The sequence below is a fragment of the Equus quagga genome, chromosome 8 (genome assembly GCF_021613505.1).
Source record: "Equus quagga isolate Etosha38 chromosome 8, UCLA_HA_Equagga_1.0, whole genome shotgun sequence".
Taxonomy (NCBI): Eukaryota; Metazoa; Chordata; class Mammalia; order Perissodactyla; family Equidae; genus Equus; species Equus quagga.
Genome location: NC_060274.1, coordinates 104245436 through 104268296, shown reverse-complemented (window position 1 = coordinate 104268296; position 22861 = coordinate 104245436). Strand labels below are relative to the sequence as shown.

The 22861-nt window shown below is 42.1% G+C and overlaps 1 protein-coding gene across 1 annotated transcript; it reads right to left on the bottom strand.

Annotated features, from left to right (window-relative positions):
• Positions 1-6801: 6801 nt before the first annotated feature.
• Positions 6802-14682, bottom strand: LMOD2 (leiomodin 2). The gene is made up of 3 exons (XM_046669015.1): positions 14300-14682; positions 7683-9038; positions 6802-7167 (listed from the first exon to the last, which is right to left on the bottom strand). Exons 1-3 carry the CDS (start codon positions 14570-14572, stop codon positions 7141-7143), a joined length of 1656 nt encoding a protein of 551 aa, XP_046524971.1. The 5' UTR covers positions 14573-14682; the 3' UTR covers positions 6802-7140.
• Between the last annotated feature and the right edge of the window lie 8179 nt (positions 14683-22861).

The window sequence follows — 22861 nt, the reverse complement described above, 5'->3', positions numbered from 1 at the left end:
CATGCGGTATGAGTATATTTAAAGATAGGGGTTTGGAAAAGGTCACCCAGGGGCAGTGTGGAGAAGGACAGAGGTTGTTTTGAAGGATGGCCTTTTCCCTATCTCCTGGGTCAATAAGCTACTGATCTTTCCAGGTCTCCTTTGAAGGATGCGTAGGTGCTAACCAGATGTACAGAGTGGGAGGGGAATTCTAGACAGGTAGAATGGTGTGTGAAAAGGTGTGTGTCAGGACAGCCTATCAGTTGTTCAGTGAACTGCAAGTTGCTCAGTATGGTCTAAGCATAGGGTACATGAGGACAAGTAATGGAAGATGAGACAGAAAGATAATCAGGGCCATGTTTGCCGTGTTAAGGGATTGGAACTTTATTCTGTAGAATATGGTTTACCTCTGAAGAATTTCAAACAGGTGACTGATGTCATCAGAATTGCATTGTGCAAAAATATCACTCTAGCATCTTGAAGACAAATTGGGGTGAGTGAGAATGGAGACAGAGAAACCAGTTAGAAAGCAACTGGTTAGCAACTAGTTAAGAAGAAACAAATTCAGAAACAACAGTGCAGATAACAGATTGTGAGTGACTCAACAAGAGTTTTTGTGGTGGCCAAGGAGAGGATATACCATTTTCCAGAGAGCAGAAATTCAATTCACAACAATAACTTTAGGGTGGTTCCTGTTAAATCAAACTCTCTTTTGATCTGCACCACACTGACCAGTTGGATATGCAAAGGTAGACTGGAGCCGCTCTTTGGGAGTGGGGCTAGAGAGAGCTGAATTTGCTGTGCATAACAGAGTGAAAAAAATTGGAATTCCAAAGAGCAATTCAGGTGGATAGTGTTGAGACAAAATCATGAAAGGAGAGGAAGGAAGTGAAAAACTAGCAAGAGAACACTGACTATTATGTGGGATAACATAGCTGCTGGGAAAACCTCTCTGATGGTGAGATAGCCAGAGGATTTCTAATAACACTGACGTCTCATGTTCAATTTGAAGTCATTTGTGTTGCTGTAATGTCAACCCCACCTTCATTTCCCAAATGTTCATGCAATGTTGAACCTGTGGAGATCAAGAAAGAAGGCTGATTGCCACATTAGGTCAATGTAGTTAGAAATGGGGCCATTAAATAGGTTTGCAAGATGCATGCTGGTAGTATGAAGCCAGAAACAACCATGAGCAGATGAGCCTGCAACCACCCCTCCATCCCAGGAATCCTCAGAAATCCTGTAGGAGATTTTGACTGTCACAGAGGTGGAATGAGGTTTCCAGTTGACTTTAACTAGATTATACACACACACACACACACACACACATATATGCACACACGTGTCATGTTTACTGGGCATGAGAAAAAATATATCTTATTTATATTTAAATATATATATTATATATATTTTCTCATGTCCAGTAAAAATAATTACGTGTGTGTATATATATAAAAAATATAATTTTTATTTCTCATGTCAAGTAAAAATGACATGCCAAGAAGATGTGCCCTTTGTACTCTGAGATTTGTGGACCCTCTGATGGTCCCCCACAGCAACATACCTGAGTTTTGAAGCATTCCACTATACTCTTCATCTGGCTGAGTCGTCCCACGGTACCCCTACCATTCGACTTCCATCTCCTCTGCTGCCGTAGACTAGCTCTCTCCAAGATCACCAGTTCAAGTGAACACTTTCAAGCTCCAGAACTCGCTGAGGCATTTTATGCTGCTGACTGCTCCTTCCTTAGTGCAACTCTCTGCTTTGCCACATGATTCTCCTCCGATTTCTCTCTGGTCACAGCCGCTGCTCTTCGCCACACTCTCTGAGTGACCTCATCCAAATCCCCATCTTTAAGTGCCACTCATACCACATGACTGCCCAAATCCTTATTTCCAGCACAAATCCCACCCCCAGGATTCTTGACCCACACATAAATGGACAGGCACCTCAGACCAGACGTGATATATTTAAAACTGAACTCAGCTGCTTCCTCCAAACCTGCTCCTGCTGTATTCCCTAGCCCATTTTGTGGCACCACTATCCACTCAAATGGCTCAGCCAGGAACATAAGCATCAACATAGACACCTCTCTTTTGTTGCCTCCTGCCCCCTACATCCAACCAGTAACTAAATTCTGTGGAGTAGATGGTTTCTAAGTCTCTGCTCTATCTGTTCTGGCCTCTTTACACCCACTCAGCATTTGCAGCTCAAGTTGGCATCACTTCATTCTTAGATTGTTACAATGGTCTTCTAACTGGTCTTCCTGCTACCAGCCTGGGCCTGACTGAGTCCATCCTCCTCTCAGTTACACAAGTCATGTTTTCAAAACCTGCATGAACATCATGTCCCTCCTCCTCTTGAAATCCTTTAATGCTTCCTATGACTTTCATAATTAAGTCCACATTCCTTAGCTTCCGTTAAGTTGTTCAGGATGGCCACCTACGACTCTCAATCCATCCCAGCCTTTTTATTTAGAAGTAGAAAATTGTATGGACTTTTTGAAATACATCTTACTAATGCATGCTTTGTGGTTTGGATAAGCATACAATTTGGCTGAGAGAAAGTTGGTAAACATGACAATTTGGTTATAACCTAATTTCCAGTTTTGATGTACCACAATGATGCCTCACAGCTCTTGGCTATTGGCAGATGGCCTTTTAGCTGTCAATCATTCAGCCAATCATTTCTTCCAAGGGCTTTCAGAACAGTTAAAAGTTAGAATAAATCAAAGGAATGAATTGGAAGAAACTAAATATCGAAGATCAGAGGGCTAATCAAAATAACTTAGCCAATAAATTTTGACATTGAATTTTTGAAATAAAATATGGTGGGTTATATAATGGTATGTATGCTATCTTCCCCTTTTTGTAGAAAACAGTTATATGTGTTTAAATATGCATTAAGAATGTTCTAAAACGATATACACTAAAGGGTTATCAGTAGTCTTTCTGTGTAGGTGGGATAATGGGAATTCTTTATGTTCTTTTCCTTATCTGTTTATTCTGATTTTTCTTAATGATCATGTACTGTTTTTGTAAAAAGAAATGTTCATACAGAGACTATATAATAGTCCTATCCTTAATCCACCAAAATTATCAATTCTAGAAAAAAAGACTGCAATATTAACTCTTTACCAAATCCTTGTTTTTACAGAATTACACTCAACCCTATGATTTTCTTCTATTTTCTGTGATACCGTTTCCTCAATCTTAAATGTCCTTCCTCATTCCCCACCCCCCTCATTCAACTCTTTTTTTTTTTTTTTTTTTTGATGAGGAAGATTCGTCCTGAGCTAAGATCTCTTGCCAATCTTCTTCTTTTTGCTTAAGGAAGATGGTCCCTGAGCTAACATCTATGCCGGTCTTCCTCAATTTTGTATGTGGAACGCCAGCACAGCGTGACCTGATGAGCGGTGTGTAGGTCCGTGCCCAGGATCTGAATCCTCCAACTCCCAGCTGCTGAAGCAGAGCACATGAACCCAACCACCGCACCACCCAGCCGGCCCCTCAACTCTTTTTTGAGCTGGTGTCTTTCTTTAAAAGACTCTATTCTTTAAAAGTCCAAATCAAGTGTCACCTTCCCTGAGAAGCTTTTCTTGACTCTTCTCTGCTGCTTCTAGTCAAGGGCCTACAACAAACTGTGGCTCACAAGTCAGATCTATCCAACACCTGCAAACTAAGATGAGTTTTTACATTTTTAAACAGCTGAAAAAAATTAAAGGAAAAAAATTAACAGCACATGAATATTGTATGAAATTTAAATTTTAGTGTCTATAAATAAAGTTGTATTAGGACACACTCATTTGTTTGTGTGTTGTCTATGGCTGTTTTCGCCCTACAGTGGCAGAGTTGAATCGTTGTGACAGAGACCAAATGGCCCACAAAGTCTAAAATATTTACTCTCTAGCTCTTTACAGAAAAAGTTTGCTATGACACTAGCTTTAGATGCTTAGCCTTCCTCAGTGCCCACGTAGGACCCTACATCTGCCTCTACTCAGTTCTTACTGCTGTTCTGGAAGGAATAGTTTCATAGGATTCTCACTACTTTGAGGAGGAGGACACTTTCTAATTCAACTTGGTCTCCCCAGCCCCAAGCAGAGTGCCTCATACACAGGAAGCACGTGATAAATCAATTCATGATGCGTGAAAGAATGGTGTGAGCTCCCTCCGCTAGACTGTACGTTACGTGAGGACAAGGGTTGTTTCTCCTTTGTTCTGTGTGAATCCTCAGTATCCAGAGGAAGATCTGGAACATGGTAGGCACTTGGAAAATATTTGCGGAAGTTGCTAAGTGCATCAATGTTGCTACCATATGCCTGAGTTTTGTAATTCTTAGGTCTTAGTCTTTTATATCATGCTATTTGATGATTGATGGAAATAAAACTCCACCTTCCAAGCCTCAGAGAAACAAAGAAAAGACGGTGTTCAATTTGTCCTGAAAGGAAGTAGCTAAGAGGTCTTTTCAAGAGCACGGTGATTTACCCCAACCTTCGGTGCCTCCCAATATAGGCACTGCAGCCTGTTACTACTGCTTCCTTTCACTCACTTGTAGCAACGACGTCAGCGCAGGTATTAAATCAAGATCCTGCTGACACCGAGTTATTAAATACCTGGAGCAACAGGGTTCCTGAAGCAGAGCGAGACAGCATCCTGGCCCCATTTCAAGTCAGGCTTAAGGGATTAACATGCAGATATAAATCATAGCCTAAACACTTCATCTGGGCTCGCATGGCCTGTCTCCCAGTGAGCTGAAAGCTCCTTGTAGACGATGAACGATTTTGTTTTCATCCCAGCTCTGTGAGTTTGCGGGGAGGGTGAACTAAGAGCACCTGTCCTGGGCTGAATAAAGAGAGTCCCAATACCTTGTATGTTTATAGCACTGTATTCTGAAATAATGTTCTAGAAATATTTTTCCTGAATGACAAATGTACCTACTTAGTATCTGACCATGTCATACCCTCCTTTTTAGGGGTTTTATATTTTCTTTTATATATTGAATGTGAGAGTCCATATCTTTATTTACAACTTGTGAAGAACCTAGTAACTGCATGCTGCTCTCTCCTGAGGCCCCAAAATTTCCATCAAGCCATCCTTTTAAAATGCAAAGGAGAGAATATTTGGCTCCCACTCGCTCACTTCCGGCTAGTCTCCTGCCCCCCGCCCCCGGCAGCTTTCCCTCCTCACTGGGGAGGGCTGCCGCACACCCCCTTCTGGGACGCGTGCATGGTTTTATCAATGACCCAGTTTATCAGCAACCATTTACCCCTCTGTCTCATCTTGATGGAGCTGGAAGCTGCTGCCATATGGAAAAGCCCTGTCCTCACACTCCACGAGGGCCAGGGGAAAGAAAGGTCTGCCTGAGCTTCTGTTCTAAATTCACACTCTCTCTCTTTCTCTCTCTCTCACACACACACGCCTTTTAGAAACCTACATTTTAGCTTTTATTTCTTCGGACAACAATAATGAGCATGATTGTAAACACTCAGGGGTGAAAATAGTGAAGTTACTCTCAAAGGAAACTGAAATACCCACTGTTGTTCTAAGAACAGGGAGCCTTTGGGAGGTTTGAGTCTGGAGGGAAGCAGCGAGGGGCCATGACGCAGAAGGAGTGTGGGCTCTACAGTCAGAGGTACCCAGGTCACATGCAGACATCCCCTCTCTGGGCCTGAGTTTCCTCACATATAAAATGGGAATAGCACCTTTTCATGTGTTGTGAAAAGTACATGAGGCAACCTAGATAGTTCAGAAAATGCCAGTCATTCCCCACATGGAGTTAGGGCACTGACTTAGCTCCTGGGCCTCTGGAACTCCACTTCAGAGATTAAATCAGTTATTCTTATTGAGGAAGAGAATGGCAGACTAAAAGAAACAGACCCAAGAACGACTGGAGAAATTTTCTAGTGAAACACAATCCTCTTGATAGGAGATAATCCAAAGCTTTGTATGTGAAGCAAACAATTATTGAATGGGTGGCCCAGAGAGCTTACCAAGACGACTGTTATACCCTGTAGGGCACAAAGGAAACGCTGCTAATCATAGTTAATACAAAGGACTTTAGAAGAGATTTTTAGCTTTCATAAATTGGAGTGGAGCACTGGAGTGGAATGAAGTAATCTCTGATGTGTCTTTCTCTTATCTGAATTTAGATCTTTCTTGAGTGAGAGGGGCTGGTTCGAATGATTGGTGGGGATTGCAAACACAAGTGCACTTGTCTCTGAGGGGGTGTGGTGCATTTTGACATCACTAGGATTGTGTAGGGCACAAGAAGGCTGAGACTCACTGAACTAAGGCTCATCCGCAGAGAGTTCAAAAGGAGACTTGAATGGTGAACCGTTAGCCTCAGCCACAAGATAGCTCTGAACTCAGGGGGCCTGTCTTCCAGGCATTCCTCTAGCGCTTATCTCCTCTCAACCAAGATATTTTCTAACTTTCAATGTTTATTCTTCCAGAAATACTTGATTTTAATTATAAAAGATTGAATTACTTCTGGGTACCTTTCGGCCTTATGGGAATGTGGGAGTGTCAGCTGACATCCTGGGTCTAACATCCATGCATTCAAGATTATAATGGCCACTTTGGGGTCTTTTCATGGGTTTTATCTACCAAAAAGACTTTTAAGAAAGTTCTTGATTCCAGACCTTTCAAAAGAGTTCCAATCAGATTTTCTCGGATATGAGAAAACAAAGAAAGGCAAATGTTAAGGACTCAAGCCCTTTTGGTGTAAGAATGTAATATTTTTAATAGCCATGTTACAAACACACCTAACAGATGTGAATATCAACTCACAAAAAAATATTAGTTTGTTTTAAAAAAAACACAAAAAACTTCAATCCAAATTTATTGGGATTACAAAAATAACAGCCCATTTCATTAACTCGTTACAGCTCAGAGTTACCAACACATCCAGGGATATAAGAGCATCTTTAAATAAACTGCTTCTTGCCAATACAAATCTCATGACATAAAAAAGAAGTTTATTTTCATATTTACAGAAGAAACATGCTGATTGTTTCTTAAAATTCTCTTTGGAATTAATAGGTGAGGCTATTTTTATAGTCAGAGAACATTTCAAATTGAAGAAGGTACTTAGACACATCTCACAAGGCATTTTATTTGATACCACTGAATAATTCTGCATCCTCTTCTAAAGGTCATGTTTTTATCGCAGGGCTTCTGGAACTTCCACCTACAAAAATAGGGCATTTTCTTTCAATAAAAACAACACAAATGATAAAGTCAAATGTATCTGTAGGGTATGTGTCTAGCAGTATTCTCTGAGAAGAACTCATATAGATTAATGCTGCTTGGTATTCAAGTTTTTTATTATAAATTAGGTTTTAAATCACTTGCAACTCGGTGGTAAAATTTTTGACAAGTGATGAATCTTTTTTGGAATGTAGATTATACTCCCTGCCTTTCCTATTAAGGAAATTAGGGTTTTTATATGTTGGAGTGTCTTAAAGTGAACTTGGCCCTATAAAGACAGAGAGGCTGAGAAGGTGGCCCAGGCACACCTCTCGAATGGAAATGTGCTCTCTGGTGACATGCTCCTGAGGTCCCAAACTCAGTATGCTTGTCTTGCATACTAAAATACTTAAAATATTTATATGTATTTTGGGAGTCAACCTTGATACTGCTTTGCAATGAAGGCCGACCCGTTTACTAAATCTGCGCCTGGCTGTCTGCTCTTGGGTTACTTACCCGCCTTAGCTGTTTTATGCTGCTTCCCCGAATGGCTTCCATGAGATTCTCATGAGCTGATCTCTGTGGGGTCGAAGGTCGGGAACTGTCTTCCGTTTTCTTTTCTTGCACTGACCTCAGGGAATTTTTTATTTCCTTTAGGATATTGTTGGGCTGTTTCTTACCCTTTTTGCCTTTTTTCTTTTTCTGTCCATTTTGTAATGCCCGCTGGGCACTCTCCTGTTGTTTGATGACTTCTGCAATGTTTCTGGTGATAAGCTTTTTCTCTGGGAGTGGAGGAGGTGGAGGTGGAGGAGGAGGTGGCAACCTTTGGGGAGGAGGAGGCGGCGGGGGAGGAGGAGGAGGGGGTGGGGGAGCAGGTGGGACTACAGGAGACTGAGGACGGCTCCTCACAGTTTGGGCTTTCTTGGGAAGTTTGGGAGATGACCAAGGAGAGTGCCTGGGAGATGCGTAAGGTGAAGAGCCAGGCGTTCCTCTTTGCCAGACTTTGGTCCTAAGGTTGGATCCTCCATCACATCCCTCTTGCTGTTTTTGCTCCTGCATCCGCTTCTGCCTCTGTTTATCCATATTTCTCGTCAAGAGGCTCGTCATGCTCATTCTTGGTCCTGGAAGCTCAAAATGGTAGCCCAGCCTCAGCAGTGTGGTGTTTTCCCTCAGCAGCTTGACGATCTCCATCTCCACCTGGCTGCCCATGATATGCCTCTGGTTGTGGAAGCGCAGCTCCGTGAGCACGGTGTTGTGCTGCAGAGCTCTCATGATGGCCAGGATCCCCTTGCCCGTGATGAAGTTGGACTCGATGTTGACGCTGGTGATGTGCTTGTTGACCTTGAGCATTTCGGCAATGGCCATGGCCGCGCTGTCATCGGCATGTGTGTTGGCCAGACTGAAGGTCTTCACCACCGCGTTGTCCTTGAGGGCCTCAGCGAAGCGGGTAAGGGTCTGTGAGGTGATGTTCTCGATATTGTTCAAATTGACTTCTGTGGTGTCAGGGTCGTTGTTTTTAATTTTTTCCAAAGCATCCTCGATCACCGTAGGGTTTCCGCAAGGGTGAATGGCAGCCGGCGACTCTGTGTTTCTTCTGCTGTGGTCACTGCTCAAAGTTATGTTTTCTATTTGACTTTTAAATGTCTTTGGCCTAGAGTTGTCAGAATTGACGCTATCATAATTTACAGTTCCATTGATACCTTTCTTGTTTTCAGTCGTTCTTTCCTCTTCCTCGCTGTCGTCTTCCTCCTCTTCCTCTTCCTCCTCCTCCTGGTCTTCCTCCTCTGCAGTGTACACTTCCTCAGAAACCTCACTGTTACTTTCAGTAAAGATCAGCTCTTCCTCACTCTCCTCTTTGTCCTCTTCTGCAACCTAAAGAGCATGTTATCATCATTATGTTTGTCCTTTTTAAGCACAATTTTTTAATTTACAAAAGTAACACAGTTTTGCAATACATGTATCAAATGTTTATGTGGTACATCTAAAATGAATACTATGTTATATGTTAATTATATTCAAAAATAAAGAAAAATAACACATAGCAAGTAATAGAAAAGTATATAAGGAAAAAGTTAATCTGCTTTTGAGCTCTCTAGCTCAGGTGACCAAGGTTAACATTTCATTGCTTAAAGTTCAACAGCTTTTTCTATAAACATTTCTTTTATTTTCTGCAAAATAAATATGCAGAATTCGATTTCTTGAATAAAAATTTGTGATCGTTTTGCCAATTGAACAAATATGTTGGAACTTCAGCTTTGGAAAACCCTTGATAAATTTTTTATTCTCTTAACTACCTATTCGGAACTATTTGACTCCTAGTCTGCTTACAATTTAACAAATTCAACCTTCCCTTCTGGAATCACTCCTCTGTCCTTCCTTATTTCTCCATCTCAAGCAAATTAATGAAAATAAAAATAAACAACGTGTTAATGGGTTCCCTTTTTTAACATACAAAACTTCTTCCCCAGATTTGCCTCCTATAGCAGATGTGACAGGAGCCAAGTGCTCTCTGCCCACCCCCATCTCGGTGTAGACAGAGGCGGGGGCATCATTTGCTCCTCCAACATTTAATCTACCTCTGAGGTAGAGCCTAGCACAGGGTCTTGGGGACCTCACACCACCTGCAAGGTGCTGCTGTCCTTGTCCCTGCTCTGGGAAAGGAAGCCTTGGGGCAGGGCTGCTGTCCAAGGCAGCAGCAGGCTAAAACCCAGCTCTATGCGGAAAGATGTCCCGTCACCTTTTTCAGTGAATTGACTTGAAATCTCACGCTTGTGCAGTGTTAAATGAGACAGACTGCAGAAGACACGAAGTGAGAGAGATAATCATTGTCCTTGGCACTAACTAGATTCCAACCGTAGGGTGGAACAGCAGAGAACAGTAGAAAATCTTGAAGCAAGCCATCGCCTCAGCCTGAGGGTCTTCAATTATTCAGCATGTATCAATCATGAAAGGCTTTCAGGCAAACACAATTTCATTCTATCTTTGTCTTTCCCGTTTGCAAGACTCTGTGGCAAGAAGCCCAAGTGACCCTTCTTTCTCTTCTCCTTGCTATCTTTCCTGATAAAAAACAATCTGGAAATTGCTGACGGAGTCTGATTTTTCCCCCAATGCTATCTTTTTAGTCCTCTCTTTGTCTTCTGTAAAGCCCAGAGTCCCTCCTTTGTCCCCAAAGCCTTGATTCTTCCCTCTACCTTGGAAACAGAGCTCCTGCTGCCCGAGGCTGTGGAATGAGCTTGGAAACACTGCCCTGGGCTCCAGGTTATTTGCCCAGTTGCTCTCACAAAACAGCCTCCGGTATCTGCTTGTTTAGAGTGGCAGGCAGCAAGTGATGGCCTGGGGAAGGGGTCAGCCCCTCCTGGGTGGCTTGTCCAGTCTTAATTTATCCACTTCTCCAGGAGCAAGAGGGAGAGGGCTACTGTGTGTGTGTGTCTCTGTGTGTCTGTGTGTTTGTGCATCTGTGTTGGGGGGGGGGGGGCCCTGTTTGGTGGCAGCTGGCTGCAAGTCACAACCCAAAAACATAAGAGAAAGAATGTGGCTTTAGCCGAGCCTCTTGGTGTATATGAGGTGGGAGAGGAGGCCGCATATGCCCAGCAGTGGGGTAAGTGGGTTACAGCAGCTGAAGGAAAGAAAGAATCGTACGCTGGCTTCTCCCCATCGCCATCTCACCTCAAATCCCTTTGTATATTTTCATATCATTCTAGTCCATGTGTGCCTGTGTGTGTGCCTGTGAGTTTATGTGTGTGTGTTTTTAGCCGTTTCAGTATTTGGAGGAAAGGGGTCCATCTCAAAATCGAGAGCTACTGGCTTTCATGCCACCATTAAATTTTACTCCCTTTGGTTTTGTCAAGACCTTTAGGCTCTATCTGCAAGAGGTGTTTTCCTCTCGAAATGTACCTGGGGAGACAATATCTGAAATTGTTATCCAGCAACGAGTTGTCATGTAACATCTAAATGACACTCCTTCCAGAAAGCCTTCTTTGACACCCCTCAAGTTATCCTTGAGCTGTGCATGCAGGGCGTTTTACTTCCCCCAGTAAAGTATCTATTTTAAGGCTTGTCATTTTTCCCAAAGGAGTGAGGACAGGATCGTGTATGATTCGCTCACTGATTCGGAGAGTGGGACCGACAGGGCTGGGTGCGGTCAGGTGACCAGCTGTCCCGGTTTGCCTGACTCTGAAAGGTATCCCAGGAGGCAGGATTGTTCGGTCTAAAATCTCAACAGTCCCAGACGGTCTGAAATGGTTACCACTCTAGGAAAGGGAGATCTGAAAGAAGAACATCAAAAGGGAGAAAGGTGTCGAGAGAGGGAAGATAGGAGGATGCAAAAAACGTTCTTTTTTACTTTCGAAACTACCCCAGCATTTGTACTGACTGCACACTTCCAGAGCTTGGGCTGCTGCTGCTCTGGGTTAACCCTGATTCTGGTGGGAACAGGGGTGAGGGGAGGCAGTAAGGCATGTGGTGCTGAGGGGAATAGGCAGAAGGTGGATGTTGGTGCACCTAGGGAACAGAGAAAGTGACAAGAAGGGGGTGGCCAACCAATTCTCCTTCTCACCTCCTTGGCATCACTACATGAACAAGGAAGCAAGAGGCTCAGTTTTCAGTTCTGCTTCTGGTCTACTCTTAAAGAGCTGGTTGACTTTAGACAAATCACTCATCCTCTGGGGGTCTCAGAGAAACTACAGTTTAGTTGAGTGGTCCTCAGACTATAGTGTGTGTCGCAATCACCGGGATGGCTTGTGAGCCCACAGATTGCAGGGCCCCACTCCCAGAGTTCCTCATTCTGCAGGTCTGGGGGAGCCCTAGAAGCAGCAGTTCTAAGAAGTTCCCAGGCAATGCTCATGGTTGGGCACCCGTGTCTTGAGACTCACAGTCTTTGTGCCAACAGAGCTTGGTTTGAATTTCAGCTCTACTTAGAAGCTGTTAACTTCAAATGAGTTTCTCAATCTCTCCTAGTCTCAGTTGTCATGTGCAGAAGGTAAGAAGTCAATGAAATAATGTAAGCAAACTCATTTACATCTAGGCCTGAGACCCAACAGATGCTCAAGCAAGGGGAGCTGGATCCTTGGGTCTCTAAGGCCCCTTGGAGCTCTAACGCAGCATCAGTTTGTGTGAACCTGTGTTCTGTCATTCGGCAGACGTTGAACATGATTTTCTTAAGCCTTTACAGAGCCAGTAGCCTGAGAAGCACGACCCCCCCCCCCCCCCCCCCCCCCATGATGCATACTGCGCTGCTCTTCACTTATGTGGCTGCCCCCGGCGCCCCCCCCCCCCCCCACCCCCCGCCACTGGTCAGCTGCTTTTCCTGTGGTGGGAATGGATTGACACCCTCCACTGGCAAGCTTCTGCTCAGCACTCCTTGTGACTTCAGAGACAGATGGCCAGCAGAGAAAGTGTAGTGGGAGACAAGTTAACTAGCCGAGAAAGGAATCAAAGTTCCTCAACACGGCGGCCTCTCTCATTGAGCTGATAAGCCATTGGCAGGGATCGGCAAAACCTTTGGCAGGATCCAGTGGGTTTCATCAACAGCTGACAACCAGCTTTGCCCTTTGTTTCCCACTGATCTCAAGACATCATGACATTAAAATGCCTTTGTGGGTTAGTACTATAATGGCTGTCTGTCCTGGATATTCTGAGGCAATTTTACTCTTTTTATGAAGGAAATTCTTTTTAAGAACTGTAATAAAAAGTCACATTTTATGTATTTTATCATGTTTTTTGACACACAGTCCCCATTGAAAAAAAAAGACCTCTAAAAATCACGGTTGTGGAGGAATTGACCAGCCCAAACCCTGGGCCGTCATGTGTGTCCTCCTTTCTCACCTCCTCCTGCAGCCCCTCAGTGTGGGTGGCCACCTTGGCCTTGGCAGACCCTGGCCTGATCCCAGTGGCCCTTCCTGCGATGACTGACATGGACAAAGCTCACACGTGTCTTGCTACCCCTGGGGCCCTCACACCCTGTCATCAAGATATCTATGGGCGCCTGGATTAGTGCTGTGGAAGTCTGGCCATTGGCTTCAGGACGCTCTGATTTTAGATGACTCCTGTGGAGCACAGGGGCTTTGAACTGTTGCTCCTGACCTGTGTTCTTCCACGGATTCAGGAATTTGCTAAATTAACATTCTTACTGCCATGACTATTCTCCAAGAGCCTAGTCTTTTGAACTTTCTTCTGTTAATGATTCATTTGGCAAATTCAAAGTAACTTTGTACTCGGCAGAGACCAAGAGCTTAATAGATCTGAGCTCTAATATAAGCACATTTCCTGACCTCAGAATCACCCTTATAAAGTAGGAAGGAATCTTAGAGATCATCTACGCAGGCGTGTTTCACCTGCGTCCTCAGGTGGGTTACGGGATGTGCATTGTCATTTGAAATTCTGTGTAACAGTTTGCATATGCATGCACAAGCACAGGCACATTTTCTTAAAGTAAGTCTGTAACTTATCCAAATCTCAAAAGGGTTCTTGATTCACAAAAGAAATGCTGGATTCAACTCCCTACATGGACAGATAGGAAAGAGAATCTTGCAGAAGTGACTGACTATCTGTTCAAGGTCTAACAACTTAGGGATAGAGCAGGTACTAGAAATAAGGCCCCCCGACTCTCAGCTCCGCATACTTCCCACCACCCTACACTTCTGGATATTGGTGAAAAAGAATTATTTTTACTACGGCCACCATCACAGTCAGAGCAACCAGAGTAGTACCCATTTTTGTCTTTATAGAAGAAAACAAATTTACTTAACTTCTATATATATATAGATATATATATATATCTATATATATATAGTCAGAAACAGATATTATTCCACATCCCCAACTTATAACTCAAATTAAACTTATGTTTGGCAAAATATGTAAACCCATGCCTTGCTTGTGAATTCTTTTCCTCTTGAAGATCTCATCTTTAGTCAATCATAGAACCCCAGCTAAGAATTTTACATGTATGATCCACTGGGTGGCCATAGAATTTACAGGACCATTTCAGCTTGAGAAATTTTTCAGAGCAGGTACAAATGGATTATAAAAAAAGAACAGTGATGAGAACTGAAAAGTTAGAGACAACAGGTTCTTGGGTTTGGGGTGGAGGGTTGGGGGGTGGGAGGAGAGAGGAAATAATCCTGAGAGCCTACCTTTCCACACTCCCCCAGCCTCTCCTTCTCCAAGAGTTTTTGGGACTCCTTTTCCCAATAGGCCATCAGCGCCTCCCTGCTGAATGTCCCTGTGGGGGTTTTCTCCGTCAGACTCTTTTGCCTTAGCCCCACGGGAAGGTTGCGATCAGGTTCAATGTCTTCCAACTCCCTCTCTAGCTCCTTCAGCTCCTCAGCTGACAGGGAAGCGAGGAGTTCGTCCTCATCGATGGATTCATATTTGCTAAGTCCTCTCCTGTAGCCAAAGGTAGACATGGTCCCTGTTTTGTCAGACCCACAAGGAGCTTGAAGAACCGGGCATTCAAGGCAGCCCGCAGCAGTCAGGGAGGCAGGTGGGCAGGCTGGTCAGCAACTGGTGCTACGAGTGGCTGCGATAGCCTTTTAAGAGCGGAGAGGCAGGGCTGTGACAATGCAGAGAGGGGTGAAAGCATGGGCTGTTTTAAGCAGCAGACGTCAGCTGGACATTTGAACACAAAGAATGTCACCTCGCTGGTGGAAGGAGGTCTCGGAACCAGTGGGGATTATTAACACACTGGCCAGGGACATATTTAGCTGAGACTGATAGCTCATGAGGGCAGGCAGAGTGTGTTTCACATCGAGAGTAACCCAGTTCTTACTTTGTATTTAAACAACAGGAGAATAAAATTTATTTTGAAAATGACTCGCTGCCACCAGGGCCATGAAAAGATTCTTTCATTATAATCCTAGAGGTTGAAAGATGACTACACATCGCTCTATGAGTAGTTATTCAGGTTCTCCTAAAAACAAATTGTGGGTGGCATTCATGGGAACAGAAGGCTATAATAATATGGCGCTTTATACGTTTATTGTATTTTGCAGCTCACAAAGCACTTTAATATAATTTTCTTAATCATAACACGTCCTGTGAGATATCTAACATTATTCTCCTTTACAGATTTTGGCAACTGAGCATCTGAGAGATTAATGGAAAAATTTGAAGTCAGACGGCTAGAAGAGCAGAAGTGGCTTTCTCCACTGCACAAAATGGCTTCCTTCTTCTCAACCAAGAGTGTTAGGCAACAACTGCGTTTGTAAATGAAACTCAAAAGAGACAAATAATAATACTGGGTATGATTTATTAAGAACTGACCCTGTGCTGGGCTAGTGTTAAGCATTTTATATATTTTATCCCCTTTAATTCTACAATCCTGTAAGGTATATATAATTACCCTGATTTTACTAGTATCAACTCAGCAAGATTAAGTAACTAGCCCAGAGCTCCAGAGCTAAGAAGTGGTGGAGCTAGAATTTGAATCTAGATTTGTATCTGGGCCAAAAACTGAAGATATGCTAATTTGAAATTATGTGTATACCCATATTCTTATGACTGTGGTAAAATACATACATGGTTTACAAGTCTTCATCTTAGCATACAGATAAATAAATATCTGTTCAAGTGTGTGTAAAAATACATTTTATCAATACATGTATAATATACGATATTTTGTTTATACGTTCAGCAGTGGGTGAATATTTGGGTTGTTTCCAGGTTTGGGTTATTATAAACAATGCTTCTATGAATATTTACATGAAAGTCTTGGTGTAGCCATATATTTCCATTTCTTTTGGGTGGATATTTAGTAGTGGAATTGCTCAGTTATATGGTAAGTTGACATTGACCTTTTCAAGAAACTGCCAAATTATTTTCCAAAATGGCAACACCTATTTACACTCCTATCAGCAACGATGAGAGTTCCAGTTTCTCCGCATCCTAATTTGTTGTTGCTTGTCTTTCTGATTATAGCCATTTCAGTAGATGTGAAATGAGATCTCATTGTAGTTTTAATTTTCATTCCTTTAATAAGTAATGATGTTGAGCATCATTTCATGTATTTATTAGCCACCTTGTACCTACTTTGGTAAAATAACTATTCGATCTTATACTCATTTTTAAATTGGGTTGTCTTATTATTGGGTTTCAAGAGTTCTTTATATATTCTGGATTTTATATATTCTGGATGCAATATATAATTTGCAGATATTTTCTCCCATTCTGTAGATTGTCTATTGGTGTCTTTTGAAGAGCAAATGCTTTTGATTTTGATGAAGTCCTATTTGTCAATTTTTCCTCCTATTGAATGAACTTTTAATAATATAACTAAGAAATCTTTTCTTAACCCAAGATCGGAGAGAACTGCTCCTGTGTCTTCTTCTAAGAGTTTTATAGTTTTAGGATTTATGTTTAGGTCTATTACCCTTTTGACTTAATATTTGCACATGTGTAAGATCAGGGTCTAATTTCATGTTTTTACAGGAACATGTCCAATTGTCTTAGCACATTTTTTTTGGAAAAGACCCTGCTTTACCCTATTGAATTGTGTTGATGCCTTTGTGGAAAATTGATTGGCCATAAATGTTATTTCTGGACAGTCAGTTGTGTTCTATGGGTCTATGTGTCTATTTTCTTATGCCAAGATCACATGGTCTTAATTACTATAGGTTTGTAGTACCTATTGAAATCAGGAATTGTAAGTCCTCCAACTTTTTTCTTTTGCAAGAATGTTTTGGCTAACTGTTATGATCTTAACTCATTATGGTATTCTACCTCCAAAAATAACTATGATTCATTTCACTCAACAATAAGAGAGATGATTATGAAATTAGAAATGATGAGTTCATTGGTTTTTTTATGGCCTGTAGCATATATCTTTGTGTAGCCTCAGTGGTAACACATCTTTTTATGCGAAAATTGGTTTGAGTTTTGGAAATGACATCAAGTCATTCTAGCCAAATCTGGTGAATAAGGTGAGTTATTCAACTGTATAATGACATTTACGTAAAATGATGAACAATGACTACAATTATATAAAAACCTGTGTGTTCTTTGGGAAAAAAACAGATGAGAAGAAAGTACATGCAAGTGATAGCACAAGCTCCTTTCCTCAGGAATTACGTATTGCTGAAGCGGGCACATAGGATATGTTGACCACTGTGTGAATCTGAGGGTATAAATTAATGGAAGTTTGTTTTACTTTCTCCTCTCTCGTGTTTGTAATTTTTCTCTAACATTTTCATATTATTTTTATTAGATAATTTATTAAACACACCCTATGTGCCAGACTATAATTTAGGTGCTAGAGTTAGAGCAGAGAAGAAAACCAGCAAAGTCCCTCCCTTCATGGAACTTACATTCTAGTTGGGGGAGACAAACAAGATCTAAATAAACAAGAAAATACAGGACATATCAGACAGAGGCTATCTGGGGAGAAATAGAACAGGGTAAGAGGGAATAAAGAAGATAGTGGGGCTCATATTTCACATAGGAAAGCTCTCTGCAATAAGGTGACATTTGAGCACAGACCTGGAGAAGTAGGGACTTGATGCATGCAGATTATAATACACGTGTAGTATGACCATAAAATAATCACTCAGATATTCTTTGAATCACAAATTCTCAGCTTTCAAAATGACTTTGAAATATATTAATCTTCTTTTCATCACTTCTATAAGCGGTCATTAAGTGTTTGCTTGAATACTTTCAGTGAAAATTGTATGTTACCAAAAATTCATTCCATTTTTGGATGGCTTAAATCGTTAGAAAATTCATCTTTCTATTGTGTTGAAACTGATCTCGAAAAATCATCCAATATAGTTTAGTTTTCTCATTGGAACAACCCAGAATAAATATAGTCTTTTGCGAGTTTCTTCTTTCAGATCTTGGATGGCCCATGAACAACTCTGAAGATGACTCTGGAAGAGGAGACATTAAAGTGTTTCTGTGGCAGCATCACTGAAAAAAATGTCCTGGTCTCTCAAGGACACTACTTTGAGAACAATGCTCATTTGGATATCCTAGCGTGTATGTTACAAATCACTCTGATTAAGCTAATAATCACAACTGACGGATGATCTTAGTGCACTGGATTCCCCGTTAAGTATTCTCCACCAACTTTCAATCCATTAGATGAAATTCTGCTGAGTGATCAGACGCTACCAGCTGACCCTGGCCAGACTTAAGTATGATGGATAATTTAGATTTCCTTGCAACCTTCTCTACATCGAGGGAAAATAAATCCAATCATGTGTTCCAAGCATCATCATTTTCTATTTTTGGAGTTTTACTTGGTCACATTGTGGTTTTGAGTTCAGAATTACTTTTTCTAGAGTCAATAGTACTACCAGCCTTTTCAAAATTAGCATCTTTTGTTTAAAAAAAAAACCCTCTCTATCTTGGGGAGATTTATTTTCAAGGTTCTTGCTTGGAATCAGATACACACTCTTTCCCTGTTTATTGGCAATTCCCTTTTTAGTGAAAACAGAGTTGCCTCTTTTAACCCTTTTTTTCTTTCGGTTTCCTCTTGAAAATGCTATTATTTGTTTATTCGACACACATTTACCAAGTACCTGCTGTGTGGACAGGTGCTGGGAGCTAGGATTACAAAGAGAGAAATAGAAATTGATCCTGCCCTTGCCCTCAGGAGCTCATGCTCCTGGGAGAGAAGCAGACAGCAGATGGTGACATAGTGCAGCCACGGCTTGGCCAGGGTGACAACAGGAGGAGAGACATGAAGTACAGATGAAGAACAATCCAGCCTGTGTGGGTGGAGTTGGAGAGGGCACAGAAGCCGATAAACAGCTTTCCATGCAGAGAAAGTAGTCTCTGAGCAAATGCACAGGAGTGTGAAAATAAAAACCAAAACCAGGTATTATTTAGCATAGGAGTGGGGAGTAGGTGGAGATAGGCTGACACTGGCCCTGGTTCACGGACTATTTTAAGTAGAATACATTGGTATCTTGCAGTCCTCAATCTCCTTTTTTTTACAGCCACGAGCATCATGCCTGGCACATGGTAAATACATATAGATGTTGAACACCTTTTATTTGAAGGGCCATGTCAAGGAGTTTTGGACTTTATTATCATCTAGTGTTAAGTGGAAATCTCTGACACTATCCCCTAGCCACCATCCATAGCCATAGTTTGCCTTCTTAAACACAGGCAACTGTTAATCCCAGCCAGTGTCCTGATATTGAGGGAGACTCAACAAGAGCAAAACTCATGAGCGTCTCCAAAACTCAGCAATAGCAGCCCTGCGGGCAGATCTGGTATTTCAGTAAATAGTATTCATAGGCAGTGACCAGAGCTCCCCCAACTCCACTTGTAAGAACTACTTCAGCCGAACACTGGACATGGTGGGACTCCCTCTGCCGAAAAGTGACTTACTTTGCTGTGGCTTAGGTACTTTTGACTCTTAATGTTCAGAAGTATTGAGAGGCCCTACCAAATGTTTTTTTGTCTTCTTTAATAACCCCCAAATTTCTGGAAGAATTAGGTAATTTCAGGAATTGTTCCTATTTCATAATGTTTGTATAGGTATTCCTATTTATAATCACATACCAGTGTTAAATGAATGTATTATATGAATATATTAATAAAAATGTCATTTCCCCTGGTTCTCTACTTTATTCGAAAATGGGCCCTGTTGGTCACAGATTAGTATTTATAGTTTCAGTGATTTGAAAGGATCCCAAAGGCACAAGATTTACAACGATGAGTCATTTTACTAAGCTAAAATTTGTATCCTTAAGCTCAAGAATGTTTCATGAAACTACTTAGAAAATCTCCATCTGGGTGTCTCACTGGCACCTGAAACTCAGACCAGACCGGTGTCTCCATTCCCTCTTCCCACCTTCCGGGCCCCTCGTGCAGGCTTCCACATGTCTGAAGATGGTGCCCTCATCCAGCCGGTTGCTGGAGCATGTTGTTACCTTTGGCTCCTTCTCTCATCATTGTCATACTCAATCACAAGGTCTGGACTCCTGTGTTTTAAACAGCTCTTGAATTCCTGCTGCATCTCTGACTATTCCCCCTTGTCTCAACTTGAGTCTCAGCTGCTGTTCTCATTTTCTTGGATGACGCAACATGGACTAGTAGCCGCCCTGATGCATTGTGGCTGGACATCTTCCCCTTCTCCACAACACGGCTGGAGTCACTTTTTAAAACTCAAATCTCATAGGGTCATTCTCTGCCTAAAACCTTTGAATGGCTTCCATGGTCCTTCAGACAAAATCTTTCACCGTGTGCTCTGGCCCCTCCAGGATCAGGCCCTGCTTACCTCTCCAGCCTCAACCTGGGTCACTTTCTTCAGCTCTCACACTTGAGCCACTCTGGGCTTCTGGACTGTGCACACTCCCTCCATCCCCAAGCCCTTGTGCCTGCTCCTCCCTTTGCCTGGAATGCCTTTGCCGCTTCCACCTTGTTCAGGTCTTAACACTCCTGCAGGGAGGCCGTTCCTGACGCCCAGGCCCAGCCTAGTCTCCCAGCTCCCACAGGACTCCATTCCATGGCAGCATCTCCCTTGGAATTACTTGCTTGAATTGGTCTTCACAGGAAATATGGTTTTCTCTGAGGGAAGGGGCCATGTCTGCCCCGTTCACCATTCCCATGGCCTCACATAGTTATTAAGTGTTCAGAAAGTATGTTTTGGGGTGTTTTTTGTTTTAAACCCAGATGAATTGCAATGTAGGGAGGGATAGATCCAGGTCTTACAGAGCCTGAAGGTTATACAGTGTTGGGGGCCTCTTTAAGAATAACAATATAAATTATAAACACAAATTTGGTTATGAAAGTGAGACTGTATTTAAAACAATAATAGAAGCATGACAAACGACTAGCTCTTAGGTGATTCGAGACCTCCTTAAGCAGTTTACCAGAAATACTTATAGAGAATGCTGCCTAATTGTAACCTGACTTCTCCGCTACCCCACCCCCAACACTCCACTGCTCCTGGGAACCCCAACACTCACAAAGGCATTTTTGTTCATTTCATGGACATCTTTCTTCTTTAAATTGTCCTCAATTTGCTGGCGAGGAAACATGGAAATCATATGTTATCGTATTATTCGCAACATTGAGAAACTGAAGATTCTTTTATTCTCACAAATGTCAAGGCTCTATCCGCTAACAAGCTGTTCCATTCACTCTCCCTCTCCCCCGCCTTTTTTCTGAAGGCTTATTTAATCTTTCTCACTGGGCAGGTGCAAGATTGCTTCATGAACTAGATTTGACATATTTCCTACTTACACAGAAGGATATGGATTTTCATCATTTCCTATGGATGGTTTGTCGTAAGGCTGCTGAGCTAATGGAACAACCCCTAAGGAAGTCAAGCTTCCGACTTCACTCAGTCTGTCTGCTGGAAGCTTCTCAGATAGCTGGAGAGAGTCTCTGAGGGGGAATGTCAGGCAAAGGTCAGGCTCTGGGCAGACAACAACCAAACAGGCCACACGGATCAGATGGGAACTGGCAATACTCTTATCAAGTCCTCACTCTCAGGCTTGGCAGCCAAGCAAATCTCCGAGCTATGCCAGCTTGTGTTAGCATGAGTCAAATTTAAAATTATTAGAGCTATTTTTAAAAATAATATGCAATTGTATAACATTTATAGTTTACCATATGCTTTTACATACCGTGTGCCAAGCAGTCTAATGTAGTAATATGATCTCCATTTAATAATCGTGTATCCCTACCACTTGCTGTGTGTGAGGCAACACTTGATGAAACAGATATTATTCCTCTCATTTTACAGAGGGTGAAAATGGGTTCTGAGCTCAGAGAGGTTAAAAATTCTAAATGTACCCAGCTAGTAAGTGCTGGCGTTATGTTCCATAAGTCCAAGCTGCTTCTCACGTTGAGATACTAGCTTATCATTTCAAAATGTACCAAAATAAAAGACAGATGGGATGAAAGACAGACCTTTTTAATAGATCATGTAATGCTCTGTCTTATGTATTGTAGGTTCAACTATCCTTTGTTGAACTAATTCAAACATGTAAAAATGAGTCTTACGCAAGTAAATGGAAAGATAAACTGATAATTTTAAAACTATAAAGACAAAAAAAAGATTTTCAGAAAAAGTTCAAAAGCAAGCAGAGAATAGCTGAATTGCATCAATTAGGTCTGGTTTTACACTGCAGATCATGAATACGCGATTCCACTATGAAACAGGGAGCAGATTTGATATATATCACACAAGTTCTAATAAAGGAAGTTTCACTTGGGCTCTACTGGAAGGTCTGAGGCTTTCATTCATTTCAGCAACTAGTTTAGTTGTAACCTTGAGTGCTGATGTTATGGTTTTGGACAGATTTGCTCACTGTGGGATTAGGAAGAATGATGTGGAGGGTCAGCATCCAAGACATAGATCCCTTCCTTGGGCTGCTCCCTCCTTACGTTCATGACAACTGTCACTTCAGAAAGCTCCAGTTCTGGCAGGGAAGTGCTCACTTAAAGGGCAGAGAAGCTGAGATCCTGCTATGAAGAGGGGCTAGAAAGGTAAATTCAGTGTCCAGGTACAGGAATATGGCACCTCGCTGAGCCCAGTAATGGGATGGTTAGTGTTTGAGCGCTGGTATCTGGTTACCAGGCTTTTTCATTTGTGATTTTGTCATGACAATTGAAGGCTCTGTCTTTTCACACAGACTCACAGTTCCTCACTGACCTTTACTTCCATAGTTCTCCTGTGTTCTTGAGAACCACAGCCTTTGGAAGGTTTGCCTTCTCTCATTTTCCCCTGGCACTCGTTT

What these genes read in the sequence shown, in the direction of transcription:
- LMOD2 (XM_046669015.1), bottom strand. Translation starts at nt 14,572, where the DNA reads ATGTCTACCTTTGGCTACAGGAGAGGACTTAGCAAATATGAATCCATC. An exon ending in GGCTGGGGGAGTGTGGAAAG is followed by an intron (nt 9,039 to 14,299) that starts GTAGGCTCTCAG and finishes CATGCTCTTTAG; the next exon opens with GTTGCAGAAGAGGACAAAGA. An exon ending in GCATAAAACAGCTAAGGCGG is followed by an intron (nt 7,168 to 7,682) that starts GTAAGTAACCCA and finishes CTATTTTTGTAG; the next exon opens with GTGGAAGTTCCAGAAGCCCT.